At 43.4% G+C, this 16,960-nt stretch overlaps 1 protein-coding gene across 1 annotated transcript in view; it reads left to right on the top strand.

Moving 5' to 3' along the window:
• The window catches only part of PPP1R12C (protein phosphatase 1 regulatory subunit 12C), a 1,339,157-nt gene that overhangs the window by 448,529 nt on the left and 873,668 nt on the right, over window positions 1–16,960 (top strand). The window contains exon 9 of the mRNA XM_069638043.1: window positions 713–807. Within this exon, the coding sequence (XP_069494144.1) occupies window positions 713–807 (95 nt within the window). The remainder of the gene's footprint in view (window positions 1–712; window positions 808–16,960) is intronic.

Genomic DNA, 16,960 nt, shown 5'->3' with positions numbered 1-16,960 from the left:
TAGTGTGTCAAGGACTGGACCTTGAGCCCCACCTTCAAGACACTAGAGTGAGTACCCTGTAGAGACATCTATAGCCTTAACAGCCCATGTGGGGGATGGGGGGAGAAATACCTACTCGATTTGCCACAGGTGAGACGGCTCAGTCCAGGGGATTCTTATTGCACAAGGGGCAACCAAGCACCTGCCCATTGCAGACCCTTGAGGCAACAATGCCTTCTATTACTCAAGGCCATCTTCCATCCCGGGGAGTGCGGGGGGCAGGGGCGGGAGAGACACGGCCAAATTCTGTAATCGGGGTCTAGGAAGAACATACTCTGGTACAAATTAAGTGCATACCGACTCCCGAAAACTGAGTGATTTTGTTGTACTGTACTGAGGTAGAATCTGGAACCTTGCTTAGAAACACACTGTGGCCTGGAAGGAACGCTTTTAGTTTGCAGTTTGCCCTCTGTTGCACAGAGCTTTGTTTTTGTATTGCCTTAGGTAGGCATGTGTTTGTGCATAGAAACTGCTTGCAAAATGTGTAGCACATTCTTTGGGTGTTCTACCCCTCCCACTTTATGACGGTTATTTGGTGTGTTATGGAAGCGTAAAGTATTTGACACCTGCTTAGGTTCTGGATAGTTTTGTGTTCTGCCATTCATTTATCTGCAGTCTCCTGCTTCCAGTGTATTTGCATTCCCTCGGAAAATGATTTCTCACCTCTTTGCAGCACTCAAGAGAGAAGTAAATGAGGACAGCGTGTTGAACGGTGTGGTAATTGGGCCTCCAGCAGAATCTGTCAACTCAACACTTTCTAATCTAAAGGTAAGACAAGCCTCCATTTTTAGATATTTATCCCAGTGTGTTTTGTCTCCCTTAATCCCTTCAAAAAAACATCTATTGATAACATGTGCACGCATACGGCACTGCGAGTGAAAATACTGAGCTTTGCTTGCACTTCTGCTGGTCCAAGTACTGAATAATGGTTTTGTTTTTATAGTCTCTGGCACGTGCAGACGTCGATACTCTTTTGGGTTGTGACTGTACTTTGAGTTGAACCTAGTACAAGGACGAATACAAGTTCCTATTTATTCGTTTTCCTACTACTATTTTCTAGCAAATCTCTGGATGGCCAAACTGTAGATCTGTTTATAGTTGTCTTTGTGTTTCGGGTCTACCATTTTAAGGAAGAAACATATAGGTGGTGCAATTGTATATATAGCTTCGTTATGGCCTATTGGCTGGCATGTTACTTCCATGCTTAAAGGCAAACTTTCACCCATGCGTATGTGCAGTTCCTAATAATCTTAATGGCAAGAATAGCACTTTTTGTTCAACATGGAGAGTAACACTTGAACTTTGGGGCTTTAGTTGAGGCTTCGCTGTGCAAGCACAACCAAATACACCTGCAGTATTCAATGTCTGACCCTTTTGGAAGTCACTATTTTCCTATGTTTGTTTTTGACCCTGGTATATTTCCTAATTTTTTATACTCATAAATTGGCTGACTAGTTAACTTTTATTATTATACATGCATCCTTCGTGGAATGTTCCCACCATCTGCAGGGTTCGAAATTGATGGGGACTGGGTTATTTAGCTCCTGCTTCTATTTTAGGAGAGCCTGGTTCGCTTCAAATCAAGTTTGCAGTAGCTACTTTTAGCTCCCCAAGTCAACTTGTGTTTTACAAACATCCCTAAATGAAATTAACTTTGAGTGCTTGAGACTGTAAAGAAGAATTTGGACACATTTAAAGCTAGTGGATCACACAACCTGTGCTAAAAGTAATGTGTGCATCTCAAGTCAAAGTTAGATTAGCAGTGCTCGGTGTACCCGCTCCTGGTTCCGCAGCAGTATCTCCTGCCTACTGCAAGATGCCAGACACCTAGGAGCTGGATTTAGCTCCTGCTCATTGACTCTTTAGTTCAAACCCTGCATCTGTAAATGTTATTGTAAGCCATTTCTGATCGAAATTGTCATCTGTTCTTCAAACAAACACCAATTTGCTGTAGTTGACAAGACATGCTGTGCGCCCAGGAATATAATGTGTAGTGTTTAGTCGTCATACCACTTCATGACCATTTTCATGGGCTTGTATGAGGTTTTCCTGTATTTGCTTCAGAGCATTTATTTTCACTTTATGGATTTACTTAGATTCAGGATAACTGTTGGGTGCAAGTTCTTTAAATCACGGGTTTCTCCAGATCTGGTTTGGAATTTAAGTTTCCTGATTGTGACAGCCTTAGACATTGTTGATATGGATGGCTTACATTCTTTGGTCCTGCCTAAGATGGAGTTTTTCTATTTGTGTAAAGCTCACTGTGTTGTCATTGTTATGCTGATTTAGTTTTGCCATCGATACAGTGCTGTCGCATGATTTTACTGGATTAGTGATCACTTCAGGAAAAAATACTGAAGCTCAAAATGCCGATTTGATTTATTTTCTTCAAAAACACATTTCACTGCCGGCAGGCCCCCCACGGTTATTATTAGCTTAATCCCCTCCGCCCCCAACATATATACTGCATTTTAAATTCAATATTTTGTGTTCAGTATTTTCGGCCGTACAGTAATGGGGTGATACCATTTAGACTGTCCTTTTGTATGTGTTTACCTAACTGCTTTGCTCTTTTGGATTTGTGGGATATGGTCGGCTTGTGTGGAAAAACCTATATCTATATACCTATGCTTCTTGCAATTTGTTCCAGATTTGCCTGTGACTGAAACATGTTGAGGGTTCCCATACTTCTGGTTACCTTGCATTTTCATGCTTCCCTTTTTGAGTGGATTTGTTCTGATTTGCCTTAATTTCTACATTTTGGACTAGAGTTGAGCTGTACTATGGATTCTAGATCAGAGTGGAATGTTTATCACTGAGTTTTGCTCTGCTCCAGTCACCCATGGTAGTGGTCTAACCGCAATAAGGCATGTAAGAAGGTGGCATATTGTACCTCTGCTATGGTGAGTGATCAAAGCATACCAGCAATCAGGAAAACGGCTCACGCATAATGCTCCTGAGAAAGAACAAGTGTATATCCTCCAAGGTAAGTTTCCTATACGCCAAAGTACTGAAATTAGTAAGTAGTTGCGTGAAAGGTTGGAGTCGTGCCATCATAACCTATCGTATGATAACACGACTCACATTGTATGTTGTTATAACCTATCAGATCCCAGACGGAAAATATGGAATTGCCCAATCAGCTGTCAGAAGTGGCAGAGACTGGAGTACTTTGTGGGAAAAGTGAATGCAGTGGATGACATTTTTTAATGAGGAATACAAATAGGGAGTGTGCACTGTCCTTGGGGTTATCTAGTAAATGTGAGAAATTATCCTAATGTTTGGTTGTGCGCATTACTAGTAATATTCTGCTGGATCAGGAAAATTACTGTTTAAGATGGTATGCGGTAGCAGTGGAAGACCACAGGGGTAATTTCTCAAAACCCCTTTGAATTGAAATGGCTCACAAACAGTGAAGGGTTTTGACTGACTGCGCTCCCAACCAAATATGGTCAGAAAGACAGTCTAAAGGTGAGTATTGAGATCAAGAAAAAGTACAACTGCATACATAATTACGGAGATAATGATATTTGGTTTTAAAGTCTGATTTTTAGTCATGTGAGAGTGCACACAGAATATTACACAAACAACTTTTCAAGAGAATTGCCTGCCAAAGGGTTGTTCAAACAAAAAAACGCTATTTTTATGTCAGATTTTTGGTCAGGTGAAAGTGCACACAGGGAGTTACTAGAAACATAAATTACAAATTCTCACATAAATACGCCAATGTTTCTCAAACAAAAAACACCAACACGTGTTTCAACCCTAACCGGCCGTCCTCGGGGCGTGTGAGACTAAGTTGTGTCCCAAGCAAAAGGTACATTACTCTCTGATAGAGATAACATTTGTTATTAGGTCATTAACACAAGGAGTGCATTGTCACCATTATATACAGAAAGAAAGTTTGTCTGATATTTGATTCATAACAAAAATATAAAGGAACAGATGTAAATGTAAGTATAACAAGAGAAGGAGGAAGGGGAGGGGTGGAGAGGGAGTTGGATAAGCGACACATAACAAAAAGAAAGCCATTAGTGGTCGGATATATGTAAATATCAAACTTACATAAAAGAATAGATGACACATGGTGAGCACAAGTTATAGCCCGCGGTGGGAGCCCAAAGCTAACAAAATGTTAACTCGAGATTACCTGTTTAATGCTATGTAGCAATTTAGTGAGACATGCATTTTCACACTCTGCCTGAGTTCTATTCATGTGCTGTAATTCGAACATTTCCTCATTGTCAGGATCTAAAAACAAAGAAACCATTTTGATCCTATTGGTAGGGTTTGTGCAGCCAGAGTCAAAAATTGAAGTTATATAATTGCCACATACATGGCATAGGGTAAGGAGGTCCATTTAACAAATTACCTGCTTACCTACACCAATATTTTCCAAAAGATGTAGGTGTCGTAGGATTGATGGAAGTCTATTAGGTCAACGTTGTCAGGGCAGTATGTAGGTTGCTGATTGTAGCAAAGACGTGGTTTCCCCAATATAGGTTGAATAAAAAGGGGGGGGGGATGAAGAAAGAAGATGGGTTTCAGGACGTGTTCAGGGGAAGTGTCGAAGTAGCATTATAATGTGACAATTATAATCTAGTGAGAGCGTTGGAGAGTGGTTTATGATGTTAATTCATAATGCTTGGAGTGGAGTTAAAGATGCTCCTGATAGGCAGAGTAGAAAAGGCTAACTAGATCCTAAGCTTACCTGCATCTGTCGCCTCAATGCGTGCATGCAGTGGTTCACTGCCGTTTGGCCAATCGCGTTAGGCTGTAAGCAGAGGGTGTTGGCAGCAAGAGCCTATAAGCAGGCTAGAGGCTGAAATAGTCTTTGATCACGTGATATATCACGTGTATCCCGGTTGCTAGGTTACACTTTGAAACAGGAAACCGGCTGCTGCGTTGATCGAGTCTTGCGTGTTAATATTAGTAACATGAGTCCGAAATGTGCATAGGCTAATGGGGTCACCATTCTGAATACTCTGAGGACATTTAACAAGTACGTGTAGTGCGTTGCACTGTGCACGATCAGCGTGTTTTGCGTGAACTGCAAGGAATGGGCGTCGTCCCATTTGGTCAATAAAGGCAAGGGCTTTTTGTCAGTCTGGCTGACTTGGGGTTGTAAAACAACCAATATTGTAGTGCATTTTCAGGGTTAGTCAGTTATGACGTGCTTGATGCTCAAGACTCGCCAAGCTTTGAGATTATGTGAAGGACTAGCTCACGTTTGCCTCTCCAAAAGAGGTGGTAACCTTGAACTTAAGCTAAGGCAATTAGAAGCGCGTCTAATCTGTAAACATCGAACGGTAACTAGGGGCCTTAATTCAGACCATGAATTCCATGTATTTCTTTGAATTGGGATGTTTAGTCAGATTTTCTGTTTCTAGCTAGATTGTTACATACATGGTATAGTAACAGCTGGCGAATTACTTGTACTTACTAAGTCATGGTATATTGCAATGGCAGTTCATATTGTACTCATTGTAAATGCTTAGATCTGATAGTTTGATGTTTCTACCTAGTTGAACAATGGACTTTAATTGATAATGTGTAACTGATAAAATCTACCAGCCAGTGATTTGTTGCAGTCGTGCAGTACTACTGCTTATTACCACTTAAAAAGTAATGGAAACGGGGACAGGTGGTTCTGGCAACTCATGAGCCATAGTCTAATCTGCGGCGCCCCATGCTTGTTTGTTAATGTGAGTCCCTGCTAATACCAGCAATAAGATTATTTGCGCATTGCGCGCAACGTGTTCAATTATCCATTGTTTTTTGGCTAACTATATATCCTTTAATAATGCTGTGGTAATTCTTAAATGTGTAATTGCAACTATAATAAGTTAATTAATACGCCTCTCGATGGTAATGTACGGTTTGACTTTGGATACTGCATCTGCAGGTGGATGCTTAATAGACATAGTCACCCAAGATGGTGTTACGAGCATCACAAAGCTGTACCTTGCGGCTAACGCAGCAGCGCTACCATATAACAAGGACAGACGCGCAATTGCGCCCTCCCGTAGACAGTCAGATGCCCGAGAGGCAGGTAAACAAGACCCTAGGGCATTTGTGCATGGTCCGTGAGCACTACTAATTGCTGATAATGGAAGCAATTGGGACCCTAATACTAATTTGTGGCCATTATCTTTCTCTTTATCCATATCGTGTGGATGCGCACTTACAATCTGCAATCAACTACGTAAATCCTTCACATAACGGCATTTTTTTGGACATGCTGCAGTTAATTAAATCAATGTGAAATTACAAAGTTGGCACCAAAGGTAATTCCTTGAATCCTTAGTGCAATGTTAAACAATTCTTCTTTTCTCTGCCGAATATCCAGTTTAGTTACAATTGAAACAATTTTTGCAATTTTTTCCCTTTCTTTTTTCTCACGTTATAGAATTAAGTTATCAAGTTTATAAAATTGCTCAAGCAACCTAAGTGGTAAGTGAATACCAAATTAGATATATAGTTAATCCTGACATGTAGCAATAATTAAAACCATTTGGTAAGGTGCAATAATAAATTACAAATTCAATTACTTACTCTTTAGTGTCTTTAACAGAACAGACAAGAATATTTGGTAAATATACAATATATCTTTCCTAAATTTAAGTGCAAATGTGGTTGCGCCGTAGATTATAACCGTGGTTAGCTGTATGCCTCCCATCGCTAACAGACGGTTCTTTTTACTTTTGCTTTTTCGGTTCTGGACTTTCTTCATGCCACAACTTCAATTGGTAACACGAATGGTTCATTGCCTTTATTATCTAACAAATATGCTGAACTAATGTATGATTTGTCCTGGACTATACATAATGGTCTAATTACATTTAAGCATGACATTATGCAATTGGAACATGTTTTGCAACCCCTAATGCTACCTTGGTTTGGTCTATCCCAAATTCTTCTGGGAATGTATATAACGTTCTAGAACTATTTTGATCAACTGTAAACTAAAATGTCTTAAATGTATCCGCCTCAGAGGAAGAGCCAAGCTCGAAACACGTGTGAGGCTGAATTGAAGAATAGTTAAATATTGTACAACTGTACACTTTGAATTATATGGTGTGGCACAGTGTAATTGTTTACAGCCATCTCAGTAATCTCATGTACAGCCTTAGCTTTGCCGTCCATTGAAGCTGTGCCAACATAAAAGCCTTTGCACAGATCTGATTTTAGAGGGATTTCAGATATGTAGGGAGGACTGGGTTTAGGTAACTTGATGCATCTCTGCCTCCTCTCATTGACAATTCTGTTAGGACATTTCCGACATTGACCTCCATGCTGCATCACCCATATTCACTTCATTCAATCTGAGGAATGATGCGGGGCCACAGCTTTCCAGTCCTCTGTGGATACAAAGTAACCACCTGAATACACTCCTTCCCCTGTCTCCATGCCGTATCAGTCTCCCTGCGCTCTCCTCGGCCTCCTAATGCTATGCTAACAGTTGGCTAAGCTGCACCAATCACTATTGGAAGATGAGTTCAGATCTTAGCCCGCAGAGCAAGAGGAAAATGGCAACTGAGGAGAGAAATTAGTGTGTGTGGGGGAGAGGAGAACAAGATGGGAGTGTAAGAGAAGTGATAAAAGGCTAGGGATGGAGTTTGATGGTATGCATTCATTGCATCGTAAGTGTAGATGGATCGAACCCTATTCTGATCTGAAAAGAGGGAAAACCTCTGTGCCGTAGACCCGGTCTATTACCTGTGAAGGCTGTTTATAGGTACTACAATCTAAGCAGTCGCTGCATGATGTACTGGGGCTATACTCCAGCGAGCCCTTAAGGGTTGCAAGCTTGTCTGAAAGGAGATACTGTAACCTTGTCAGACCACAGTAGGGAAAATCGGTGATTATCCAGTCAGCCATCACAAGTGAGATCCCAAAGTGGACTGTGTGCAAATGTGGATTTGTTGGACAAATGAGGGAAAAGGTTTGTGGGGAATGGATTGGTCGTGAGGGGTTGAGGGGGGCGGCATAGCTGCATGGCCACATGCAGAGATCCATGAGTAAAATTGGGGTGAAGTTATGCAACAAACTGCAAAGCATTGAAAGTCAAAAGGTCGAAAAAGCCATTACCTCTCTGTCCTTTAATTATGCCTGAGGCCTTCTAATACAGTGTTCAGTTCTCAGTATTAGAAAAACGGATGAGACCAGTGGTGCAGCATTCGAAATTGCCAGGAGCTGGGAGCTATTTAGCTCCTTGTTGTAGCTAAGGGGGGCCTGGTTAGATTGAAACCAACAGCTACCAGGAGCTACTTTTCACTCCTGTGGCAAGTGGTTCCATCAAACCTAGCTATACAATATTAACTGTGTATGTTTGGTAATGCATATAAAGAAGAATAAAGAATACACCCAAGGGACATTTAGAGCATAGGTTGTATGAAAGTTCACATCTGGCGCAATTAGATTTTCTGCACAGTACGTACTCGCTCCTGGTTCTCCACTGATAGCTCCTGCCTAACTGGTTATGCCTGATATCCAGGAGCTGCTTTTTGCTCCTGGTCATCCAATCTCAATTTCGATCCCTGATGGTGTAAAAGGTTAAGGAGGTCAAGAATCTGGATTTTTTTCTAATCAGTAAAAGCACCCTGGGTAATAGGAATACAGATGTGAAGAGATTATACAAGGGAAGGGTGAGTAGAGTACATGGCTGGGTAAGCAAATAAAATCTCTGAAGTAGACAAAATTAGCAGGGAAAGCTTACGTGAAGCAGTTCATGGTTCAAATACTATCCAACTAGGCTTAAAAGCAAATAAGTATTTGTAGAACATGAAGAAAGACAAGGAGTCTGGTAGTATGAGGTTTATATAAACGGGCCTTTTTGCTATTTTGAATGCATTTTTTTAATAAAGGATTGACATAGTGCAAGAGTAAATGATTAACAATTAGTCCCAAATGGGTAGCAGACCATAACATTACATGCCTAAAAATGTATGTGAGAAAACAGGCTTAAACAGTATATAACCAATAAAGAAGAGTGGTAATGACAGTGTAGACAAATTGCTCCAGAGGAATACGATACAAACTAACTGGTCCACACCGCTTGCTGCATTAGTTACAGTGAGTGATGACTGTGCTCTTTATTGCCACCTCCACTATTTCTCCTGAACATTTCATCTTTCATCACTTCATGCCTTCTTTGCCACCACTAATCTTCCTCTATCACTGCATCTAGGGTGTGTTTACCTTTACCATCAGTGCACTCCTTTTGCATTTCATCTGTGCCTTTTAGGAAGAATTCGATTTTAGGCTGTACCATTTTACATCTGTGTACCTATTATCTCTTGATACTATTTTACTTTCTGGATTGCATTTGTGCCTTTGTGACTACTTCCACTAGGCCACCTGGTGAGTTTAGCTAGAACTGGGCGTTGCAGCCACTCTTCTCTCGCATTCCTCAACTATCCTCTGCCACCCCATGGCTCTCTCCATCTCTCCTATTTTCTCTAACTGCTACACTATCACCTTTACCTCTCCCCTCACGAAGTCCAGTAGAAAAACGCCCAAACCCTAGACTCCCCATCAGACATTTACATCAGCGCTTCCTCCAGAGAGGTTTTCACTGATATCCTCTTCTGTCCCCTCTCCAGATCTATGGACCCCCCCCATCTCATCTTCACTCTCTCCTTCCACATCCTCACCCATTAATGGTGGCACTAACTGGCAAGTCCTCTTGGCCGGCTTCTCATCCTCACACAGGCACTATCCTGGTTCAAGGTCCACATTCCAACCACCTTCTCTTTGGCTGGATTCTGCCCTCTCTCAGCTTCCTTCCTTCTCAGTTATAGGGTGGGTCCCTACATTTCTTTTCTCCACAGTCTGAATGGGCGAAAACTTTGCGCACGGCTCGACGGATTTGCACCAAATTTGCGTCAGCAGCAGGGGCTTGGTTCAGAAAGCATACTGTTGTGTGTTTGGTGGAAATCAGACCAGTACTTTTGTTGCAAATCACTGAAATGTACGTCTCAAAAAATGTGTGATATCTGGTTCCGCTCCGCGGACCCATTTCCTTGTTCGCTCCGCAGACAGAAGTCTAATTGGATTGCGGTACGCCATGCTGGCGGCTTATTGTGGACGCGGCCGGTGGTTGGCTGGAGGGAAGCGTGCTGTGCATCAAAGTTTTTGGGAAAAGCCACCATGGTGCATCAGAGGACAGTGCAGCGCCGAAAGGGACTGACTAACATAATGTATGGCATGTGGTGGTGGGAAGAGGGGATGGAAAGCGTGGGGGAGAGAGAAGTGGGTCATCTGATGTGTAATTATTAGGTGGACGAAGACGGTGGTGTCTGTAGTATTTGTGGTCCCTGCACAGGCAACTAGCATGTGTGGTGGATGCAGGCAGCATTCATTATGGAATGCTAGCTCGTGCCGCAACCTTTTACTGTGCTGACTTCTGGAAGCTGAATAGAAGACAGGCAGTGTGTAGCAAAACCTATATTATGCTATGTGGTGGTGAGAGGAAGGCATGGAAAAGGTGTAGGAGTGATTCATCTGAGATATGTGAATAGGTGGATGAAGACATTGATGTGCCTGCTGTATCTGTGTGTACTGCACCACTTCGTGCGTTTCTGCATAGCCACCTACCATGTGTGCTGAATGCAGGCAGGCTTTGTTACGGCACGATGGCTGGTGCAGAGACCTTTCTGTGGTGACTGGTGGGAGTGCATGACATGCACATTGTAAGGTAGAGTGTACTGCAGTGTTTTGCATGTGGTAAGGCTGTAGGCAATTCGATGCACAGATGGAGGACTTGCTCTGACAACTGTGCCGTGGTTTCACATTGTTGGCTTTTGCGTGTGGTTCGTCAACATTGCCTACGTTGTTCTTTCCATGGGTGTGGCGCTTCTTAGCGCATCCTTCACTACTTACTCCATGGCTACAGCTAATGCAGTGAACCGTTCTGAGTACAGTGTTGGAATACTGTCAGTACAGATGAGGTTAGGGTTGAAGTACATCTTCTATGTGGTATGATGCTGCAGTGTGTGAAGTGGGTGCAATAATTAAGTAGTGTGTGCATAGAACTGGTTAAGGGCAAACTGCATAGCGCAGAGGATTGCGTAGTGTCTATTGGCCGGAGTGCTGACTACTGTACTGCACTATGAGCTATTGCTTTTGTGTACTGAATAGAGTGCTGGGAGCAGGGGCAGTGTTGCGAACATTGTTTTGGTTTGGTTGGCAGGAACACCATACTATGTGAAAAGTGGGAATGGGTGCCGGAGGCTGTGGTATGTTTGTAGATTCTGCTAACTGTTGTATGTTTCCATGCATAGCTGTATTATGATGCAGCGGTTGGGTGGCTGTGGTATGTGTGTGGAGTGTGGTGCTTAGGCACATGTTGACATGTACTGCTGCACTACGTTGCGGTGGCTGTGGGCAAGGCCAATACTATTGGGTGCATGACTGCATCTGTCAGAGGGTGCTCATCATTAAAGAATGGTTGTGGAGCACATTTTAGACTTGCTACAGCACCAGAAGTCAGCTGACATGCATATAGTATTGGTTGGTTCGGTTGGCAGTAACTCAATCGTATTTGAATGAAAGTGGGTAGGGGTGCCAGAGACTGTTAAATTTGTAGATTCTGCAAAACAGTGCATCTTAGTATGCATGGTTGGGTAGGAGTGCCGGTGGCTGTGGTACACGTGTGCATTGTGGTAGTTGGTGTCATGTAGCCATGCATTGCTGGATTATGTTGCGGTGGGTGTGGGCAAGGCTTAGACTTTTGGGTGCATGACCAAAGGCCTCTGGTACTCTATTGTGGCCTCTATTGTTACTGTTGAAGTTGAAGTGGTGGTGCATTATGGAGGTTTACATTTGGGTGTCAATAATAAGGGTACCTGTCAACCAAACGATCCTTCAGGTAAATAATATGATTGTACTAAAAAAAAGTGGATCTTGGTGGTGAGGTTGGAGCAATAAGGTTGGATTGGATTGTAAATGGATGTTGTTTGTTTTATGTAGAAAGAAACTCTTACCACCAATATCTGTTACGAGTGTGAGGGAAGTTGCACACTCGTTTTTTGTCCTGAACTAGTTCAGAACTACCTTGGGCTATAACTTCAGCCCTAGTGATAACCGACCAAAACATATGCAGACAGTTTATTAGCAATGCTATTGGACTTGGAATCAAGGGTACAATAGAAAGATTATATTGTGTTTATGTATACAAGAAAGACTTCAATGGTAGTTGGACTGTCCTGTGTATAGATCGTACTTTGTTTGACATTGGATGTGTGATAATGTGAATGAGTATGAAAGGTGGGAAATGGTAGATGTCGGGGAAAAAAATGTTTGAATATGTATATTAATTGTGTGGTTTTTAATTGTGATATTTTTTAATTAAACTGATGAATTAGTATTGAATTTAGTGTATAGTGTGTTTCTCCAACCTCACCACCAAGATCCACTTTTTTTAATACAATCGGTTTACATTTGGGTTACATGCCGTGTGGACATTTGCTCTGTCGCCTGAAGAAGTTGATGAGTGCAGTGATGCAGATTTTTCCCACGGCCAATGTCGTTTACTCAACCATTCCACCAAGAGGAGCATGGGACCATGCCGGTGTAATTTGTCCCCAGTCAGAGCTCGGAAGATGTCTTATAAACAGAACCATGTCTGCAGTTATGTCCACTGATGGGATGTTCTCCCCGCACTATGAGAGCATGAAGTTGCAAAATATACAGTGCTTCAAGACAAATGGCATTTTTTTGAACGCCATTGGCAATATAATTTTCTTTTACACTGTGCAAGAAGTGTTGACTACAATTCGATAAAAATTGGAGGAGGAGAAGCAAACAGTTATACGAAGAGAAAAAAACAAGGTTGTTGGGAAGCACTTAAAAAACATGTAAAAAAAACACTTTTCAGAGGGGCCACTGAAGACCCAATCCCCTAACCTGTTTAACACTGCCTGCCCCACCCTTCCTAGCGCGAAAACTCAGCGGATTCTGGAGTGCACGTGCCACATCCAGACATTTTCCGGATGGGAGCCATGGAAATGGGGCTGTGGAGCGATAGACCTAGCTCAATAAGGTTTGTGGTTGTGGTCTGCATGCAAAAACTATGGCAAAAGGTCAGTACTAAGTGCAGATGGCTACAGTGGAAGTGTGCAAGGTAAGAGGCAGGCATACTGTATGTACTTGTTTGAAATTGGTAACATGCATGCAGTGCTGCTTTTTTGCAATCATTTTTGAACAGTTTGTACTAGGTGGAGTATGGGGGAAAAAAAACCTGAGAAGTGTATAAGGTAAGTGGCAGGCATCCTGTTATGAATGCGATGCGTGTATGATGTCATATGATACGGCATTCGTAATGCGCCTATCGACAAGTTTTGCAAGGCGCAACGAGGCAAGGAAGGAGGAACAGAGGGGGGGACAGATAACGAACCTACTAGGCCAGGTGTTGCTGGGAGCTCCCAAGTTTATGGGTAGGGGAGGGGAAAGTGCAGTACATAAGAAGAACATCAAATGACAATAAGTAAAAATACACCCAGATTGTGCCAAGTGCAAGGATAAGTGCGGGCATCAGGTGGTGGTGGAACTGTTAGGGATACAGAACTCTTGTGGATGAGTTGCAGAGGGCGGAGAGTAGAAGTGGGCACATTTAAATAGAGCCTGTTGCAATAGTCCTGCCTAGAGAGAAGCACAGCTGTGCACAGTGACCTTATGGGAATTTCCTTTAGGTTGGTAAGATACATGCACTTCTGCTTTTGGTGGCATATTTTTACGATTTATGTAGAAGATAGGTTAGTGGGGAAAACAGATTGTAGCATTGTCGGAAGGAAAGCGGAGTTCCTGCAAGCACATACCATTGAAGTGCCACTTGATGGTAGAGGATCGGAAAAAGAAGTATGCTTTTTAAGAACGTAGCGGACCCTCAGTGCCACATACCGTGCGCAGAGGCACTTCTAACAGAGTTGTAAACATACTTCAGGACAAGTTTGCATACCTCCATTTTGTGGTGATGGGTGCTCATGTGGATGAACGTGGATGCAAAACTCTTCAATGTGATTGGTGGATGCGTGTGGAACATTCTAACGATACATAACGACGGTGTGCAGGAAAGAAGAAAGTGGAAAGGGAAGAATTGCTCCTGCTTTAGTGGGGCGCGGTGCTTGGGGGAAGCACATGTGCCACATTCTGCGCTTCTCACCATGCTGGCCAATGGAAATGGGACTGTGGGCATTGTCCAATCAGTTGCTCAGGCTGTGCGTCACAGGGAAGGGTGGCAATAGGGCGCAGGACTCCTCCTGCTTCACTGGGGCGCGGCCCACGCGGTACTTTGGGAAGCACACGTGCCACATTCTGCGCGTCTCACCATGCTGGCCAATGGAAATGCGACTGTGGGGATTATCCAATCGGGTACTGTGGGTGTGGTTCACAGAAAGGGGCGGTCCTACTGTTGATCACTCTGCGTAGTGGGGCTGTCTGACTTGGCGAAACACATTGAGTTGACTTTGAGTGATGCCTTTGTGATACATCTGCACAAGTATTCCCTGGAAAGACACTTTGATGGCATTTTCAGTTTGGAAGGAGTGCACGCATTGTGGTGCGATGTGTATGACCGCAGTTTCGCCGATGTGCATGCATTTTGCAGAGACCTGCCCACTTTTCATACGGTATGTTATCGTCATGCACTACGGTGGTATGTATATGGGTTACCTGGCTTGTTTAAGTTTCCTCCGTCGACTGAAGAGGTTGCTCAATGTCGTGAAGATGTTTTTTTGCACTGCCAAGGTGCTTTTCTTGTCCATAACACTAAGAGTATGGGACAATGGTCATGGAAGTTGTTCCGAGCCAGAGGTTGGAAGGCGTCTCTTCAACAGAAGCATGTATACTTTTTTTTTTGTCCTCTGGTGGGATGTTCTTCTGCACCAATGAACTCATTAGCTGTGGAAATGCAGAGTTTTTCCAAGCAAATGGCATTTAGTTGTCGCTCATTGGCAATGCTGTTTTGTTTGCCCGTCTACAGGATGCTTTGAAGACTTTACTGTAACAATGTGAGCACAAGAAAACACAAAAGCAAGTGCAAACTGAAAAAAAGTGTTTCAGTAGAAGCATCTAAAATAGAAAATAAAATAAAATACAATCTTTTCAGAGCCGCCCTTACAAACTAACTCCCCTTCCCTGGTTGCAATTTATTCCCGCACGCAGCACAAAAACCACATCCATGGATTTTGATGATGGCCATGGAAAAAGGACTGTGCAGGCTGAGGAATTGTGCAATACTGTTTCTGGGTGTGGTGTGTACGCAGAGGACTGGTGTACAGAACTGATACTGTTACATGGAGAGCTCTTCAATGTGATTGGTGGATGCATGTGGAACATTCTAACAGCAACCATTGTTGTCGTGCTGGAAAGAAGGAAGAGGAAGGAATGTTTCTGCTTCATTGGGTATGGCCCTATCCGTACTTTGGGAAATGCACGTGCCACATACTAGCGTTTGCAGCATGCTACCCATGGGAATGGACAGTGTGGTTGCACATTAAAGGACCTTAGGCAAATACTGGTAGAAGTCCCGTGTGAGGGGCCACGAGATCACGAGCGGCAGATCCCGCTCAGGACATTCTGAGTCTGGCAAGCCACGGAGCAGTAGGCTGCCATACGCTCCCCCCTGCAACCTCCTGCCAGAGACTGACTCTCCTAAATACAAGGACCATCAGCAGGACAATAGCAATCATATAAGTAGATGCTGAAATGTATGATGAAAGGTGACTAAAATATAAAGGCAGTGCTATGTGTGAAGAGTTGTTAAAAGCACACTAACTCAACCTTCAGGTCTGGTGTGATCATTGGCAGGCCACTACAGGGTGTTATCGCAACTGAGGGTCTGGGTTATAGGAAGGTCCGTTACTACTTTTCTCCATTACTGTGCGTACTGAGCCGGGCTGACAAGGTTGCCATTTCTTGCAAAGACAATGCAGCACAGCAGACTAGGTCACACCTCACTTACAGGGCAAAGTAACGTGGCCTGTTACTCTGTTCTGAAAAGGTACAAACACATTGTGGAGCAGTTCTGGGGTGTGGCCTTTTCTAGGGCTACTGTGGAGAACTTTCACCCGGAAACCAGGCCTACATTGTTCACACACTTATATACATTTGCAAAGGCACATTGTGGTGTGTTTCTAAGTGTCTACTTTCTGAAAAACACTCCGTACTTTGCAGAACACTGCACTTCCGCTGTCTGGCAGTCCGGATCGTCTCCCCGAATTAAGGGCTGACGCCCAGCGTGGGTGCGGTCACATGGTGACGTCACCACTGTTCTCCCTTGGGACGGCTGTCGACAGGATGCGTTTTCGGCAGAATACGTTGTGCACCTGTGCATAGCTGTCCTATGCACACCGTTGCCACCTCTCTGATTAATAGTGCCACACAAGCGCCGACTATTTTGGGAGACGATGGCGTAGTTTACACGGTGTACCAGGTGGGATGTTTATCTGTTTAGCAACCTGTAGGACGTGGGTGGGCGGCTGGACCTAATTAAAGTTTTTTCGCATATGCTGCACAGTGGTGGTGTTACCAGGTCACACAGGAACACATACGTCTACTTGCACAACGAACAAACGTCCGCTCCCACGCGTAATTATAGATGGTGCACAACATGCGAACATGCAGGGCATGCTGGCATTGTGTGGATGCCTCCATTGTCATTGCGGATATGGCATTCAGGTGTGGTGTCCTTCGGGCACCTACCTTTTGCTTAATTGCGGTAATTCCTACGAGGACTGTGCAGCGCTTAGTCATAACGGCATTTAAAAAAAGAAAAATGCCACATACACACAACAATTTAAATATGAAGGTTTCCTTGCATGCATTCATACACACCATTAGGAAAGGGAAGGGGTAGCAGAAGTGGATACTTGTTGTGGGGAATTTGCACAAGTTGGTCGTGAGGGGAGGAAGGGAATTG

Source organism: Ambystoma mexicanum, chromosome 1q (genome assembly GCF_040938575.1).
Source record: "Ambystoma mexicanum isolate Mex_15411 chromosome 1q, UKY_AmexF1_1, whole genome shotgun sequence".
Classification (NCBI taxonomy): Eukaryota; Metazoa; Chordata; class Amphibia; order Caudata; family Ambystomatidae; genus Ambystoma; species Ambystoma mexicanum.
This window is presented reverse-complemented; position numbering and strand designations above follow the sequence as displayed.